This window comes from Abramis brama, assembly GCF_963993115.1.
Source record: "Abramis brama genome assembly, chromosome: 20".
Lineage (NCBI taxonomy): Eukaryota > Metazoa > Chordata > Actinopteri > Cypriniformes > Leuciscidae > Abramis > Abramis brama.
In genome coordinates, this window is record NC_139982.1 from 10,849,778 (window position 1) to 10,868,603 (window position 18,826).

The 18,826-nt window shown below is 38.3% G+C and overlaps 1 protein-coding gene across 3 annotated transcripts in view; it reads left to right on the forward strand.

The window, feature by feature from the left end:
- The window catches only part of LOC311070650 (uncharacterized protein), a 101,691-nt gene extending 84,177 nt beyond the window's left edge, over positions 1-17,514 (forward strand). For all 3 annotated transcript variants that reach the window (XM_084094652.1, XM_084094653.1, XM_084094654.1), the window contains exons 8-10: positions 2,757-2,829; positions 17,051-17,146; positions 17,227-17,514. In XM_084094652.1, the coding sequence (XP_083950778.1) occupies positions 2,757-2,829; positions 17,051-17,146; positions 17,227-17,393 (336 nt within the window). In that variant the 3' untranslated portion in view covers positions 17,394-17,514. The remainder of the gene's footprint in view (positions 1-2,756; positions 2,830-17,050; positions 17,147-17,226) is intronic.
- Positions 17,515-18,826: the final 1,312 nt, after the last annotated feature.

Below are 18,826 nucleotides of genomic sequence, written 5' to 3' on the forward strand. Positions count from 1 at the left end.
GAAAGTGACTGACTTGAAGTACAATTGTTTATTTAATTAATATTAAACTATTAATAACTACAAGTACACATTCAATACAACTGAGCACACTTCTTTTTCACAAGCATTATGATTCAGCTAACAGGAACTTTGACTAATGTTCTCACAAGGGTCTCTCAAAGTTATGAACAAACATTCTTCCAGTAACCTTTACTAAAATATTTGTTAAAAATGATCTGGTCTTTAATAATGTTGTCAAAATGTTGGCACAAAAAACATTATTTATCATATCATAGTATCATATTGATCATGGAACTTTTTTCTTAAAATGTAAGAAAGTAACTTTCCCATATAGTTTGCAAAATTATCAAATGGAATGTTCGCTTAACATTCATATAACAAATAATAATAAATAAAAAAAACATTTAATAAACTGGATGTTTTGAACATTCAGAGAACATTCAGAAATAACGTTTTTATAACGTAATAGTAACAGTAGCAAACTGTTCTTAGAACATATTTTTTGTTAGCCTGGATCCATGCACACATCCATGTTCTGTGTTAATGTCGCTTTGTCTGTCAGTCTCGTTAAATCCATTCTCAGTGTCTTACCTTGATCTCCATTGGCTTCTTTGACACCCTGGACAGTCTCTCCAGGGCCTTTATTTATACTGAAGCTGATGTGAAACAGAGCACATGAAAGTGTCTGTGACCTTTCCAAAAATGTCAGTGCTAGGACTAGTGTAGTAATGAGGAGTGGAGCAGAGGGAAGTCTACTTTAACCTTTAAGGGCAGCAGAACTACATGATGATAGTACTGTGCTCTTAGCAACATGGCTACGCTATGCTACACACTACACACAGCAATTCTGGACTGATTCCAGGCTACACTACACTACATTAAAACATTTTTTTTTTTAAATTGACACTTTTGCCTAGATCGATGTTTACACCCCTTTACTTACCCTTAACTTTAAGCACTACCCATGATTCAGTCTCAGAACCGGTATGTTTCTCTACTTAAGTTAGTGTTCCAGCACTGTCTGTTCTTTACACATATAGGCTACCTCATAAGTGGCTGATTTGGAACAATCTACATAGGCAACAACTAGTCACATTAAACAAATAGTGCTCTTCACAAGAAGTTAAAGGGAGACTCAATTCGGTTTATTCCAGCAGAGTTTAGCTTCTTGCTAAGCTAATAGGTGTGTTTACATGCACTACATTCCATCAGTGTGAATGAATCCAATCCGATTTCAGATTCTGAATTCTGTTTATATGATCTTTAAACTTCGCAATCCGATTCGCATAATGTGCTTTACACATATTCCAAACAAATCTTCAGCGAATGCACAGTCGCCATGTTGAGATATTTGTGAATTTGATTGAGAAAATAGATTCAAGCATTTACATGGTAGGGGTTTTTTTTTTCTATTGACTGGGAATATTTAAGATTGAAACCACATCTTTCAATCGAAATTTTATTCAGATCGAGCTCAATTAGATTGATTGAGATGTCTGATTGACCCATAAATAAGATTACAAACAGATTATTTGAGTGAAATCAATGTAGCCAATGCGATACTCTAATAAGCATAAAAATACATACAGCTTACATACAACTATTGATTAAAATTTAATTTGTATTAAATTATAACAACTTTATTGATACTTTGCAGTTTTGAATGAACTAGGTATATTTATTATACTTCATTATAGTGAATTATACTATAATTATTATTATATTATTATATATTTTTTTAGTTTTAAAATTTCACATGATTAATTTGTACTTTTATTTCTTACCGAAACGTTTGTTGAGGTTTTTAAATACACTAAGCAATTTATTTTATTTTTGCACATGAAATAATAAAAGAAGATTGCTAGTATCTTGGCATGTAATCCATTTTTTGGATGTGCAGCAAATTAATTTCGGAAACAGAGTTTTTCGGAAACACTTTTATTTACTTTGTGAGTTTATAAAGTTTCATGCTGTTACGTACATTTTCCTAAATTATTATCCATTTCTGTGTTTGGTTAATGTTCATTATTGTCAAATATTATTGCTCTTGCCACTTTTTTTTTCTCTAATCACATGGCCCATTAGTGTTGTGAGCAGGGAAAAATGGTAAGTGTAAAACAAACGGACACCAAAGAGATATCAGGGATAGATGGAGTCAACATGAAACATCCGTTTGCAGAAGTGTCTTTGGATGATAAACTCCCCCGTGGAGCGTTAATGTGCCGTCATCCACACTAATCACCGCTTGAGCTCAGATCAGCACTAAACTGGAGTCACATTTCATACATCCATCATCCTCTCATGCCGTCTTCACTAGCACACTGTCTTACTTGTACCACCGTCTTTCAGAAGAAAACCCCATCAGGCCTTCAGCTGTTTGGCCGGTGCTGTTTGAAACAGCGGTGGGTGACTGACGGTATCCTAGAGAGGGTTAGTCCCGTGTTAATGTGCGGGATGTACTGTAGCGATTGTCTCAGCGGGTCTCGCTGTCTGGTTAACTGCATAAATGTGAAACGTCGACTGCACACAGTGGTGTGTGAAATGACGTCCAGCTGTTTTTAATAGCCTATCACAATCGAGTGACAGACACAACAGGAGAACAAGAAGTGCTGTCATATTACCATCCTCCCAAGCTAACAATATTTAGATATTTGAGTGCATGTAGGATGCATACAAATGGACATTTCAGGCCTTAATTTGACCAAGTTCACATATTATGTATTTGTGTGTGTGTGTGTGTGTGTGTGTGTTTGCAGGGTTACACACCGCTCCACCTGGCTTCCCTGCACGGACATGGCAAAATCATCCAGCTCCTAATCAATAACTACAGTAAGGTCACTTTATTCTGGATTAAATACACCTTAAACGCATACCTCTGGTCTTTAGTGACCCAGGACATCATTCACTATTCTCCACCTCATTCATTTTTTTTTTAAAAGTAGTCATCGACATTAGTATTTCCCAATCAATTCATTATAAACAATATAATAAGAAAAAATTATAAAAGACTGCCTGTTTTCCCATTCATCTTTTGTAAAAAAAAATTGTATAGGGTCGCTAACAACCCGAGGTGTGTAACAGTGAAAGTACACAATGATCCACAATGATGAAGTGACGTTTTACTCATGCATTTGAACATTTCTGTCTGAAAAATTAGTCCTAATCATATCCCTACCCCTAAATCTAACCCTATATGCATAACTTATTCCTAAAATCAGAGGGAAATTATAGGTGAATAACACTGATGTAGAAGCACCTAACCCTGGATGAAGCCTAAACTTGACATAAACTGTTAACTTGTCCCTCAAATCTGATTGGTTGAATGGAAATAAAGAAACCCTGAAGACCACGAGGTCAAAAAATCACTTAAGATATCAGATAATGTGACAGTTTTTGACATGACAAGGTCAGTTCAGGTTGTAAAATGTCATGTGGTCTAACCTCCCAAAACACTTAATGATAATAATGAATAATAATTAATGATATTTAAAAAATATTAATAATGAATTACCAAATTTTTATAATGAAAATGTATGTATTTTGTATTAATTTATTAATTAATTCACCCATTCATTATAAAAAAAAAAAATGACCACTGGATATTACTACACTATATGTGTGACGTCATTAACGACAGATCTATATTGTTGAAACAACCATTTATTCTGGTGTTGGGAAACAGTGACTTGTTAACTTCTCCAAAGATGCATCATACTATTGCAGTGTTAAGAGAAACGCCCCTCGATAGCCTGAGACCTGCAGACATGGATTTTAAAACCACCCACGTTAAAACAATGCTCCACAGTGAAACAATGTAACGTGAAGAACAAAGGGGAAGATTAAAAGAAGCATCACAAAAAGGAATTTCAAAGCAAAGAAAAAAATAAGTATCACAAAAGAATTTCCCATTAGTATACAGTATAATGTTCTTTAACGCTGTCCCCTACAAAAAGAAAACCTAGCTCACAGATATGATCAATGATGCTGAGATGAAGTTACTGTGCAGTCACAAATGATAATTGGTTTTTAGGGGAGAAAACGGCAGTGATGGCCCTCATGCTGTGAGCTAACACTAGCTCTCGCTAATGAAGCTAACTAGGGTGTGTTTCAATAGAGTAATTCAAAAGAAGAGTCCCTTGAGATCTTGGACGGCGTACACGCATAAATGTGTAGGGGGGTCTTGTTTGTAAAATCCCCTAACAGAGAATAGATGCCCATATGTTGTGTGTTCGGTGTCCACTCGGCCCTGTTGTGTTTGTAATTCACTAAAACACATATGGTCCAGGTCAATATTAGCTCCCACCTCCTCTGTACAAACCACTGAGTTTCCATATGGTGTGTGGAAATGGATACTCCATGGTTTCCCTTCACCACCTACAGCTCACTTGGACCCTACACTGAGAGAGATGGAGAGGATTGTCCTTCGTTTTCTCAATTTTTTCAAGTACCACGAATGTTCAGCCAATTTGTAAATTGCTCTCTTCACAAAATGACATCACAGATCAGCAGTCTAGTGAAGGTTAGGTCAGACATTCTCAGTTGGTTTGGAGATGTCACAATGGGCACATTATATCCAGATGTATTCCTTATGAATATATAAATATAATGATATTTATGGATACTTGAATACACCTCTTCTATTATGAATGAACATGTTTTTATTTTATTTATTTATTTTGTGGTATAAAGTAAAAAATGTTGAGGTGCTAGTATGGAAGCTTGTGTCCGCCACTGAATAAAAAATGAAAAAGGTAATTGTGAGTTTCAATTGCGAGTTATAAAGTCCAATTCTGAGGGGGAAAAAGAGACTGACTTTTTTTCTCAGAATTGTAAGAAATAAGATTTCTCGTAATTGCGAGCAATTACCTTCTTTTTTTTATTATTCTGTGGTGGAAACAAGCTTCCATATGCTAGTGTGATATCATACTGAGGAAAAAATCATCATAAAAAGAATTAAATTCTATAAAAGAAAACGTCTCAGGTTACACATCTAACCATAGTTCCCTATCAGTAAGTCATTTTCAATGTTATGTCAGACAGAGTCTGACGAATTGGAATCTCGCCTAAGAGCCCAATCACCTTTGAGTGTAAACTAAATGAGCCAATGCACATTGGCGTGCAAGATTTGCATCTCGTGCTCCGCCCCACATCGAGGGTATAACAATTTAAGAGAGCTAATTTCCCTGAAAGAGCAAACACGGATGTGACACTGTGTCTTTTTAAAGATGTCATTCCACCCGTGTGTTTCTGGATAGTTACCTGGCGCCGGCTCACAGTCAGGATCATTGCCTCATGTGTCTGAACGTCAAGCACGCTGAGGTAGCTTTTGTGGATGAGTCATGTACCCACTGCAGGAAGATGACCATCACGGTGTAGCGGTCGAGACTCGAGTACCTCAGACGAGGTGGAGTCCCCTTGCCTATACCCCGATCTAACTCCTCTTCTGAAAGGAAGTGGGCTACTTCGGTGAATAGCCAGGGTGACCTGAGGATCACAGTGGGGGCTAACCCGCTGAGTCAGTCTCCGTGGGCTCCCCATTCCTGATTCGGGGCTCCGCCAGACAATCAGATATCGATCCCTGCAATGGAGGGTGAGCTAGAGTCCTCTGGGGATGAAGACTCAGCTGCGTTGCCCCCTTCAGGGAGAGTAGCGTTGCCCGATCCTGACCCAGAGCTGACGGCTCTGCTTTCCCGGGCCGCCGAGAGAGTCGGACTTGAGTGGAGGCCTCCACCGTGTCCTTAGCCCTTGAGGTTGAATGATTGGTATCTCAGGGCGGCCCACCTCAGTGCCATTCTTTCTGGAAGTGCATGAGGAGGTTACTAGATCATAGATGGCACCTTTTTCTGCCCGAAACGGGTCCGGTACCTCCTACCCCCTTACTACCCTCGATAGTGGGTTAGCCAAGGGGTATGTGAGGATCCCTCTGGTGGAGCACTTGGTTGCGATGCAATTGTGTCCAAAGAGCACTGCTGCCTGGAGGGGTTACCTGCGTCTCCCATCCAAGGCCTTTAAGTTCTCGTCCGTTCTCACAGCCAAGGCTTGCAGAGCCTCTGAACAGGCTGCCTCCGCCCTACACGCCATGGCTCACCTGCAAGTGTACCAAGCCAAGGCACTTAAAGAGCAGCACAAGGGTAGTTCTGAAACAGGGCTGATGCAGGAGCTGCACACAGTGACGAACCTTGCCTTGCGTGCGACGAAAGTCACTGCGTGCTCCCTCGGACAGACGATGTCCACCTTGGTGGTCCAGGAACGCCATCTTTGGCTGAACCTGAATATGAGGGAGTCTGCCAAGTACTGGTTCCGCGACTGTGAGTATTAAAGGGCACCTGTGAAATACGTCATCCTCTTCTTGTCTGAAGGAGACGTGTGCAGGAATACCAGAAACATGGCAAAGGGACACAGTGTCTCATTCCCTATTCTCAGAGAACCATGTCTAAATGCGTAACCTGAAATCTAAATATAACTATCTTTAGTGAGAGGAGGCCTGACAATGCTCGCAGTAGCCAAGGAGGCTCACAGAGAGCCTAACAACTTAGAAAACCTCAGCCAAGCTCTAGGAGCGGAGGCCTCAGCACGATGACTCTAAATTGAGAGGAGACCTAACAACACCCCACACTATCTTGCAAGGAGGCTCACAGAGTCAAGTCAAGTCACCTTTATTTATATAGCGCTTTTTACAGTGCAGATTGTATCAAAGCAGCTTTACAGTGATAACATGAAAATCATACAACAAATTTTGTTTCTAGAAGAAAATTGCGTCATTGTCCACCTTAAGTAAGGCAGATCAATAATATTGTTGAATATTAAATGTCCCCAACTAAGCAAGCCAAAAGCCAAGGCAACAGTGGCAAGGAACCAAAACTCCATCAAGGTGTCAGAATGGAGAAAAAAACCTTGGGAGAAACCAGGCTCAGTCAGGGGCCAGTTCTTCTCTGGCCAACGTATGAACAGTGTATGATTATGATTCAGGCAGCATTACAGGTCAGAAGTCAGATTGGATCAGAACTTTCAGAATATTTATCCAGTTCCATCTGGTTGGAAGTCGGAGTCATCACGCCGGTATGGAGACGGGTTTATTGAGGATCAGTGCCAATGGCTGTCGTGCCGATGAGGCCTTCACAGGGCTGATGAGGCTGGCACTTCAGGGATGCATTGTGAATGGGTCCAGGCGCAGGTCCACCATCTGATCTGGATACGACCCGGATCCGGCTGACTTCAGTAAACCTCGGAATAAACAGAAAGACTAACATTAGCGTAGATGCCATTCTTCTTATGATGTAACGAGTACATCCGGTGTTATAGGAAGTGTCCCCGGTTCCGGCTGACCTAATATATGCAGCCTAATAATCATTTAACTGATTTGAATAATATAAATGTATAATGTTCTATATGAATGCCAGGTAAAAGAGATGAGTTTTTAATCTAGATTTAAACTGACAAGAGTGTGTCTGCTTCCCGGACAATGTTAGGAAGACTTTTCCAAAGTTTAGGTGCTAAATAGGAGAAGGATCTACCGCCAGCAGTCGATTTTTTATATTCTAGGTATTATCAACTGGCCAGAATTTTGAGATCGCAGTAGATTTGAAGGACTATAATGCGATAAGAGCTCGCTCAAGTACTGGGGAGCTAACCCATTTAGTGCTTTGTAAGTAATCAGCAATACTTTAAAATATATATACTGTACAATGTTTAATAGGGAGCCAATGCAGTGTTGACAGAACGGGGCTAATACGGTCATACTTTCTGGTTCTAGTGAGAACTCTTGCTGCAGCGTTTTGGATCAACTGGACTTTGCTTATTAAGCGTGCAGGGAAACCACCCAGTAGAGCATTACAATAATCTAGCCTTGAGGTCATGAACGCATGAACTAACTCTTCCGCATTTTTCATTGAAAGCATATGTCGTAATTTAGAAATTGTGCAGTGACAAAGGAGACTTGCAGAGAGCTGAGAGAGAGAGAGAGAGAGAGACAGAGAGAGAGAGAGAGAGAGAGAGAGAGAGGCCTTGCAACTTGACTTGAAAATCATTGAGCTCAGGGGTGGTACTCCCAACCTAGATGCACCAGAGGATGCTCTGGAAGGAAGCTCTTTGCCTGTCTCTTGTAGTCAGTCTCGTGAATGCATCATACCTACAGCTCAGCTCTACTGCTCAAATCTGACTCAGAGAATGAAGGCCTCAATATACTGACTCTCCAAAACGAGAGCAGGCCTAACTACATTCTATACCCAGGGCAGCTTCAAAGAGCCTCAAAGAGAGCCTACAACTTGGAATATTTTTTTATAAAAGCAGTAGCCAAGGAGGCTCAAAGGGAGCCTAACAACTTGACAACACTGCCATGACAAATTCTCATAACGAGAAGCCTAACAACACTCCAAACCTAAGCAATAGCTAAGAGGGCTCAGAGAGCCCCAAAACAGCTTCCAGAGAAGGCTTGATGGAGCTCAAAGGAGTGAAGGCTAAACCCCAGGATGGAGAACCACAATTTACGCACTGGCTTCCTTCACAAGGGTCTCACTCCGCTCGGGCCAGGGTTTCCTAAAGGCAGTGTCCAAGGAGGCTCAAAAGCCTGACAACTCAGCACCACTGCGTGGTGGAGCTCTGCGGACGGAGGCTTCAACATGACAACTCTCTAAAACGAGAGGAGGTCTAGCAACGTTCTAAGACAAAACGCCACTCATAGCTAGAGGGCATAACATGCTCCATAGAAAGCAGTAACTAAGGAGGCTCACTGAGAGCCCACTACTTAGTAAACTGACAACGCATTCACAACCAGCTTCCTTCTGAAAGCAGTGGCCAACAAGGCTTGCAAAGAACCCAAACAGAGCACTACTGCCTGCCAAGCTCTGGGGACGGAGGCCTGAATTTGGCTATCGGTGTGCTACGCTCAGAACAGCTTACCAAGGAGGCTTCGCAAATCCTAACTCGAACCTGCTATTCAGATGGAGCTCTAGGGAGCGGAGGCCTGAAAGAGTGACTTTCTATAAAGAGAGGAGGCCTAACAATGCTCCGCTACTGTAAAGTCAGTAGTCAATGAGGCAATCTAGCCTAACCTAACAACCAAGCTTACTACCTTGCTGATCTCTGCGGACAGCATGATGACATCCCTCAGGAGAGAGTCAAGCCCAGGTAGAACAATTCGCAATCGCATCGCGAAAAGCGCACATTTAACCCCCTTGAGTGTCAAGCGCACTAGTTCACATGTCAGATTCTATCACTTTGAAAGAACAGACATGATTGCAGTGCTATGAGTGCGTTAAACTCCCTCAAGAGCCAAACACACTCGTGCGAACACTAACTACTATCTCTCAGGAGAGAGAAGAAAGGAAAAAAGCTCCTTGCCTGTCTCTTGTAGTCAGTCTCGTGAATACATCATACCTAGCGCATCCAGCTCCTTCGAAGAGAAGACAGCATTCCACAGCAATCCCTCAAGAATAGGGATGGCACAAACTGAGCTTTTCATTGAGAAATCCTCTCTATAGCGAGAGGAGACCTACGTAATGCTCGCATCCAGCTCCCTCAGGAGCTAAACGCGCATGCTCCTCACTCATGTACAGGCAAAGAGTCTCCTGAAGACAAGAGGATGACGTATTTCACAAGTTCCCTTTTATACTCACGGTCGCACCAGTGGTGACGTCATAGGCTGCCGCCTGCCAATGTCAAGATAATTGTCGCGTTTAGACTCATGCTTCAGACACCAGTCATGCTGGAGGCATCCTTTCGAAAAAGGAACTTTATTGATGAGTTTGGAATAATATTTTATACCTGGATTATTTCCTAGGGGGAAAAATATTGTTAAAATATTATATATACTGTATTTATTAAAAGAAAAGTAATGTGAATCGTGCAGAAATAAGCCAAAAATAAAAAGGTTTGTCAAAGTTACTAAGTCTTGTAAATTTCCAGATAACTTGGCAAGGCCTGACAAGGCAAGTTTAGTTCTGATTGTAAAATGTCATGTGGTAAAATAAGTATATTAATTAATAATTCATATATGAAGAAAAAAAAAAAAATGGTTGGTTGGTTGGTTAATTGATTAAAAATAATGGTTAAGATATTCACATATATTGATGATGAAATCAAATAAATATTACTTTTTATTTGATAGTTGATAGTTACACCACATGAGAATTAGGGTCCCACTTTATATTGTGTACTGTGTGGTACATTTACATTTTACATTTATTCATTTTGCAGACACAAAATGAATATTGTGTACATATAGGCTTTTACACTGTACTTATATTTAAAAAAAATACCTGCATGTAATTACAGCTGTAATTAATTTCTGTAATTACATCTATTAACTGTATAACTGTTAAGACTTCATTTTACCCACCTTAACCCACCGTTAAACCCACTCATACCACCAAACCTGTCCTAACCTTACCTGTATCACACCTCAATAGCAGCACAGGTGTTTTGCAATACAACATCAACACAAGTACATTGTATTATTATCCATGTAAGTACATTGTAGTTGAAGACATCTAATATAAAGTATGACCAAAATTTGTATAAAAGTTTCTCAAAATCATGTCAAACAGCTTTGAATAAGGAGTAAATTTCTAAGAATTTGGCACATGCATTTTAAACTAGATATTTAAAGGATTTTTTCCATTCCTTTATCTTAGACATTCTAATTAATTTGTTTCTTTATCTCGAACTTTCTTATTTGTCATTGATCCATCTGCATTTTCCCAAGTGACAGATGGATTTAAGTTTGACTGGATGGAACGTGACATCAACAACAAAAGATATGGAAAGTGTTTTCCTATTTATTGATCTATTGTATCCTTTTTAAGAGTTGCGTTATTTTTCCTAGCTGTCTGCAAGAACAGCCCTGCCATTGACGCACTGATTTAGAAGTGTGAAGTTAGACAGATTTGATGGCCTGGAGATAAAGACCCCTGGCAAAAAAAAAAAACAAAAAAAAAAAGAATATATATATATATATATATATAGATAGATAGATAGATAGATAGATAGATAGATAGATAGATACATATATAGATATATAGATATAGATAGATATAGATACATAGATATCACAGGTTTTGTGAACGTCAACGCAGCAGAGAAGCTTTTCCCAGACTGACATGATTGTCATGGATATTAAAGACAGAATGACAGCAGTCCACAGACAGACATGTGTCAAGATCAGACAAAACCTCCAGCAGACACTCTCATGAACAGACTTGATTCTTTCACCAAAATACTTGGCGTTTTACTCTTTAAGCATGGTATGTAATGTTTTTTCACAGAAACAGCTTATTTAAAGGGACAGTTTTCAATTAAAATTTTAGTTCTGCCTTCAACTTTGTAAACATGTATTATAAAATTGTATGGACTATACACACACAGCCTGTTTATTGAGTGGCAGACAGTGTCACTGGTCACCTATCAGAATGATGAGATCTCTAGTGCCAGACCTTCATCTGGGAACCTCCAAAGCAGTGAGCCATGCCTGGCCAAGCTGCCCGTTCATACCCCTCACCAGGTGACCAGATTGTTTACTGTTCACACAGTCACATCTATTGTTTACAGCGTCTTGATGCATTGGACTGACTCTTCATCTAAGTTTATCCACTATATTTTGCCATGGAAGTAATCTATTTTCTGTGAATATGTGAGACTTCAGATTCATTAGTTGCTGTATATATAGGAAAGATCTAGAATAACAAAGGGCAGATGTTTGAAATATCAAGCAGCATCAAGAGCTGTTTTATACAGTACAGCTAAAACGATGTGATCATGATGATAATAATAATAATGGTTTATTACATTGAATATCATGAGTATATATATATTAATTAATAATTACATTTAATTAGGCTAAGTTAAATTAAATGGTAAAATGTATGTGGTACAAAATCACACCACAACTGAGTAATAGTTGTAATTTGTGAATAATAATAATAAATATAATTTATTTATTTCACTGTTTAGAATATCAGTTTTATAAATCCATTAAATGAAATTAATTGTAATTAAAATATTATTATTATTATTATTTTAAATGTCAATGTATTTTCATATGTTTAGATTGAAAGTCTGTGTCTAGGACAAGGGTAAAAAAATAAAACCTATATAAAATGCATTAGAAAAATAAAGGATGAAGACAAGGTACAAAATTCCCAAGACCCTATAGTTTAAATGTGTTAGTCTTCCTAAAATGCAACCCCTGGAAAATTACAAAGTGCACAAATGAAACACCCACCATTACCATCTGATTCCTTACTGCACAATAAAATGACCAGAGTATTTATTTTTGTAGTCATTTGAAGTGTTGAACCCAGCATCTCTCTGCTACACTAATGATTTCTATAGCACTCCGGGTGAATAATGCTTTATCTTATCATAGCGAGATCTGTGCGAGTGGTTAGGGAACTGTAGATAGTTTAACGTAGTTACAAACTGACTGCTTGCAGTGCCTTAAGCAATATAGTTGAACACAGTTATAGGATTACTGCTTTGCGCCTGGAAACATAAGCCTCTCTTAGCGGCGCACAGCTTAAGACCCCCGCGTAACTCTATTAAAGCACATAGAATTTCTCCAGACACAACCATAATCATATAACTCGGTTAAACAGCTCGCCGTTGCTTCAGACATATGCCTGACTGGATTGTTGAAAATCAGAGTTAATGTCCCGCTCTTTATTGAAACTGCAGTTTTATTAGTTTATTGTTATCAATTCATGCCCGTTGCTGATATTTAGGCACTGCGGGAGCGGCGCTGTGTGGATATGACATTATAGATTATGTCTTTTCTGGTCAACTTTCCAATCGTCAGTGTTTGAGCTGACAGAATACTTGAACAAGTGTTGATGTTGAAGATCGTCCAGCATCTGTAATAGTGAACATGGTGTAAAACATACACACGGCTTAAGGAGCTAATAAATAATTTAATAACATTTATACTGGGGGTTTGAGAGTTCATAGATCTGATAGTGATGTAGGTTTAGCTTGTTGGGCAGAGAAGCCCTGAGGCCATGTCTGCGAGGTCATTAAAAGTCAGCCAACCTTCCTGTAAAACCACAATCCAGCACAGTCTGGTTATAGTCTAAAACCTTAAAATCGCATTGGGTGAACTTTACAAATACTGCCAAGAAATGTCCAAGTTATATTTCTCATCATCTATTGAAAATATAAAAGAATTTGAATTAATTGTTCTTTTATATGCTTGATTCTAATTGGTCAATTGCTGCTAGATCAAATAATAATTCTTAATTCATTTTCTACAGTACATAGCTGTGCTAGTTTTATGTCTCTCATACAGGTTTTTTTAAGTTCACTTAAAATAAAACTATAAAAATGACAAAACACAACTAATGGAAAATATTAATAAAAAGTATAATAGTACTGGCAGGATTACGCTTTGATTCTGTTTACTTTCATTGTGTTTTAGGATACGTTTACACAACAACATTGTACAAAAAACAGAAAAGTTTTTCCTTTGTAAGTTTTGCGTACAGACGACAACGCTGTCAAAACGACCCCTATTCACACAAATTCGCGAAAACAACTAAAAGCGTTGTATTCTGCTGCCAGGCCAGTAGTTGGCGATGTCACTTAGAAACACTGCAGCTATAGACTGAATTCACGGTTTTGTTTTTGAGATGATAACGGTATCGTATTCAAAAACTTGTACTTTGAAACCTGTTTTCAAAAGTTTGGGTTTTCAGGTTCCCAAAACGCCGTTGTTTAAATTAACAGCCAAAATGCACAAAAAGTTTTACGTTTTTAGTTGAAAATGGTGTGTAAACGGTCCCTTAAGGTGATGATACACAGTGACAGGGCAACTTTTTGAGCAATGTTGCTGGGCAATCTTGCCGAGCGGTTTTTGCTTGGGCACTTTCCCATTGAAAATGGGCAATACATTTATATCTGGATAATTTAGATCGATCATGGGCCTTGTGTCTCATCTGGTTGCCCATTGATGGCAACATTGCCCAAAAACTTGCCCTGTGTATCATCACCTTTAGTTTGGTTTTCCCTGATTCTTGTTTGTTTAACGTTACTCATCATGCTCTAGTTTGTTTCCATGGTTTCTAATTAGTATTTCACCTGTTCTCAGTTTTGTTAATTACCTCCCTCATGTATTTAAGTCCCCAGTTCTCTGTTTTGTGTTAATGTGACGTAGCAACATGTTGTATGTTGGTTAGTGTTTGATCTTCCTTGTTCCTGTATTCTCCCGAGTAATTCTGAATTTAAATGAAAGACTTCTTTAGTGAATCTCCTTCACCAGCAGTGCGTGACAAGTATCTCAATAAATACTAAAATAACACCACTTACATCACCTCACAACCTCTTTTGTCCCCAATAATTCAAATAATTTACACTCAAATCAATATTTCATGTCCATTAAATTATTTATTTCCTAAGGAACCATGTAATAAGCGGCATAATGTATGGTCAGCTGTATAATGTACAATTAGTTGGTAATTATTGCTTAATTATCATTTATATATGCACAAAATTATCACTTACATTGCACAAAAATGAAGATTTATTTTATTATTTTATTATTATTGCATTGTTTTCATGATGTTAAAGCACATTTAAATCCCCTGCCTCAATTTCCATCAATATATTTTAGAACAAAGAAATCTCATTCTCACTACCACAATATTATTTAAATTGTGGAGTACAGATAATTAAAATAATTTTTAATTCTGTTGTACAGAATTTAATTTGTGATGTTATTTGAAAAAAAAAAATATAAATTTTTGATTATTTATATATTTAGCTCGCATTAGAGTAATGAGAATCTATGCTTAATTACAAATGAAATACATAAATAAATAATCTTAATGGTCCTAATAGGCTTTATTTTATGAATGAATGAATGAATGAGGCATTTATATAGTGCTTTTCATATGTACTACTGTACACCCAAAGCGCTTTACAATCATGTCGGGGTCTCTCCTCAACCACCACCAGTGGTTATTTGCAAATATTTGTGTACAAATAATTTTGTTATTTTTACTTTGCAGTGAAATATGACCCAGACATTTCTTCATGAAAATCACCCTATTGTGGGATTACTAAATCAATATTTACTATTATAGTAAATACTCATACTAATTATATTAGAGTTATAAAGCCTAATTACCGTTTGATTTCAAAGACGTGCAAAATATGCAACTTTAAATGCTGTTAACAAAGCTTAGACGACTAAAAAGAGCCTGTCAAAGAAACTTGTCATTCACACACATTCATTTGTCAGGCAAAGCACTGATCTCTAAAGCCGACTCTTTAGCAATAGAATGTGTTATTTATGAAAAGCGCCTTCATTTTAAAAAGGCATAACAGGCTGTTGACACTCTACATAAAAATAGGAGGTGTTGACCTTTACCGCTATCGCCCCATTTCTGCCCTATTCTCGCTTTCCCTCTCTTTATGTTGCCTTGCCTCCTTTCAAATGCACAATCCTCACCTCTTCTTTTCACTGTTATCTCATATAATTACCCAACCCATTTCTCTCCGAATCCCTGGAGGCCCCAAGCTGCTCTAAAGGCCACTCAGTGTGTCCAGGCAAGAAGGGATTCAGATCAGCGCTCAGTCTCTCAGTATTCAGCCTCTAATTAACCACAGCGGTATTCCAGCAGGCCCCAGACCAGCCCGAGTCCATATGGCTGCTACAAGGCCAGAGTGATTATCACTATGTGCTACAGAGAAAGAGAGGGGATGAGCTGATTGAAACGAGAGTGGTTGTCCGTATTATTTTTAACGACTCTCCAATGGCTGAGATGACGGTGCATTTGTTATTTTTAAGCAGCAGTGCCCTAACCTTGACCTCCCACTCACAAACTCACACCTCTGTTTATGTGTTATAAAAAGTCATTAATGAGAGTGTTTGTGTGCCATGAGTTAGAGAGAAGGAAAACATAATCATATTTTATTTATAGCTTCACAATATAGTCAGTATTGACAGTGACATTGACTTTTTTTTTTGCACATCTTGGTGTTTCCATCTAGCATTTTTTATGTGATATGCCAAAATGCGCATAGGTGTATGGAAACAGCTATCGAACTTCATAAAATGTGAGACAAGTTCAAATTCAGCTATAAGCAGTTTTACAGAAGACAATAGTGTCATTATTCAGCTTGAATTCAGTTAAATGTTGATTCAGTTCAGTTCAATAACAGTGTCGATGTTGTTGTCAATTATGAAACAAAGTCAAATAAGTTATAAAGCAGCTCTGAGTCTGGTGTCATCATTGTTCAAGTTTTGTTCTCGTCCGATAGTGTCAGTGCAGTGAAATCAATAATTTCACTTTTTAATTTTTAAACCTCAGCTAAGCAAACCAGAGGCGACAGCGGCAAGAAACCCAAACGCCATCAGTCCTTGAGAGAAACCAGGCTTAGTTGAAGGGCCAGTTCTCATCTAGTCAACATGGTGTGAGATAAAGTTTGGTCACATTCACTGTTGTTCAGCATTATTTATTTATTTATTTAGTGGCCTAAATCCAGTCATTTCAATAGGGATCTACACAATCTGGGGATGTCATATAAGGTTGACAGATTTTGAAACAAATTGGTCGTCATGTTGACCAACGGAAAGCTACTCTTACCAAATTATTTTCAGGACGTTTTGTTCCATTAATGTTCTGCATTCTTATAAGTTAATTGGGAGTGGAGCTTTTCAGCATAACTAACTAGAAAAAAGCATAAAAGTAGTTCATATCCCAGACAGCAACATAGTGTCGGCCCAGATCCGGCCCACATCTGGTACATGTGGATGCCGACACTATGTTGTTGTCTGGGGTGTCTTCTGAAGCCATGTGATAGCTTTATGTGAGGACCAGGCTGAAATTTAATTTAGTACTCTCTGAAGACCATGCCCATCACCATACTTATTTTTGTGTGTGAACTGTCCCTTTAAAAGAACCGTTATGTCTTTAATATCTATGTGTGTTTGTATATTTATGGAAGTGCAGCACAGTGTAACAGGTATCATGCTGACATGGTGTGAAAAGAGTTATTAATAACACCAGGTTTATTTTGAAAGTGTTGCTGTATGATCGGAAACAGCTTTTTCTCTCTGCAGATGCCAAAGTCAATATAAGGGACTACCATGGGAAGATGGCAGATCATTACTGGAAAGGCAGCAAGGATCTTTTTACAGAACACAGATCTCATTCTGGTACGTAAAAGTGTAGTTACTATTCAATGTATCACATTTGCAGATTTGTGTTTATAACAATGACTAACAAAATCATTTAGTGGATTGTGTCAGCTCAGCGGGCAGCTTGTCGAGGGGGAGGCGGGTCCAGTGCTACACACAGCTGTCTGCCCTCCTGTCTCGCTCTCATAGTAACAGGAACATCAATGCAGAGGCGTCCGGCCGTCAACTAGAGCCCACTCCCTTAAACCGGTCATCCTCATCCTGATACCAAGACCCCGCATTAACCACTGCTCAGTTTTTGTGTGGAAAACTCTTATCTACATGCTTTGATGACCTTTTACAGTATTGAATAAAATAAGACAATGCCACTGTTTAAAGGAAAAAAACATTTGCTGTCATCATTTACTCACCCTTATGTCATTCAACTTATATGCTTTTATTTATATATATATATATATATATATAGAGAGAGAGAGAGATAATTATATATATATAGGGTGAAATATATAGGGTGAATTCAGGTTGATTGGGACACTTTTTCCAACCTATATATTTAAAGGTGTAAAGGGTTCAGAAGACTCCTAAGTGAAAAAGAACAGCACTTAATTGAACTGAATGTGCACTTGTAGTGTACTTCAAATCTTAATACTTGAAGTAATAAAAATACTTGCAGATAATATTATTTATTGCAGATAATATTATATTTTGATATTAAATTACCGTTAATATATTTTAAATGTACAAAATTGCAACTTCATCATTACAAATGAGTAATTACAAATGTATTTAAATACATGATGAAACAACAAAATATTCCAATGCACTCACATTGTTAAGCATAAAAAAGCTTTTAAAGGTAGTGTAGGCAATTTTCGGAGAGCCTAACAATAGCAAGCTAGCTTTGAAAGCATGAGATCTCACCCTCGCTTCAGAGGGTCTCCAAAGCCACGCCTCCTCAAAACACTTGAACGCACACGTGGTGTGAACGCAGCTTAAGCTGGTTGCTTTTGTTCAGGAGGAACTGTACAAGGCGGCTGCTGTTTCGTTTGCGGTGCTTGGTGACTCTCTGTCTACAACTCTGCATAAGCATAATGTGTGATGTCTGCGGTGCCATTAAGTCAGAGATGCAGCACCAACAGACATGCAAAATCTAGCAAGGAATGACTGATAAACGGCTGTATATAGGGTGAGCTAATGAGACTAATGAGACACAGCTGAAAACAATTGAAGATGAGTCCAGGCAAAGGATGATGGGAAATTAAGTGTTTGATGGAATGGCAAAAATCCATGATGTGCCCCCTGGTGGCTCTCAAGGGCACTCCAGCTGGAGATCGTAACAGGAATGTGTACTGCGAACAATTAAAATTATAGTTCTGAAAAGTATTTCAAACAGTCTCTTGCTCCATTAGCTACATACAGTAATAGATTGTACAAAAATGGGTGTTGTGCATTTTTGACTCAGTTTTGTGTACAAATAGTCTTAATTCTTGCAAGTCTGTTGAAATACTGAATACTTGAAGTCCCGAAAGAGAGATGATGTTGCTTTTGGTTAATTCATCACACTGGAATGGAAGGAATGTGTTAACTGAGGCCATTTTAATTTAATAAACTATAATCTCAAACTGTTTCTTCTGGCTACAAGTGAAAACAAACACCAAAAAATCCCCTGATCTGATACTTGACCTGAAATTACAAACC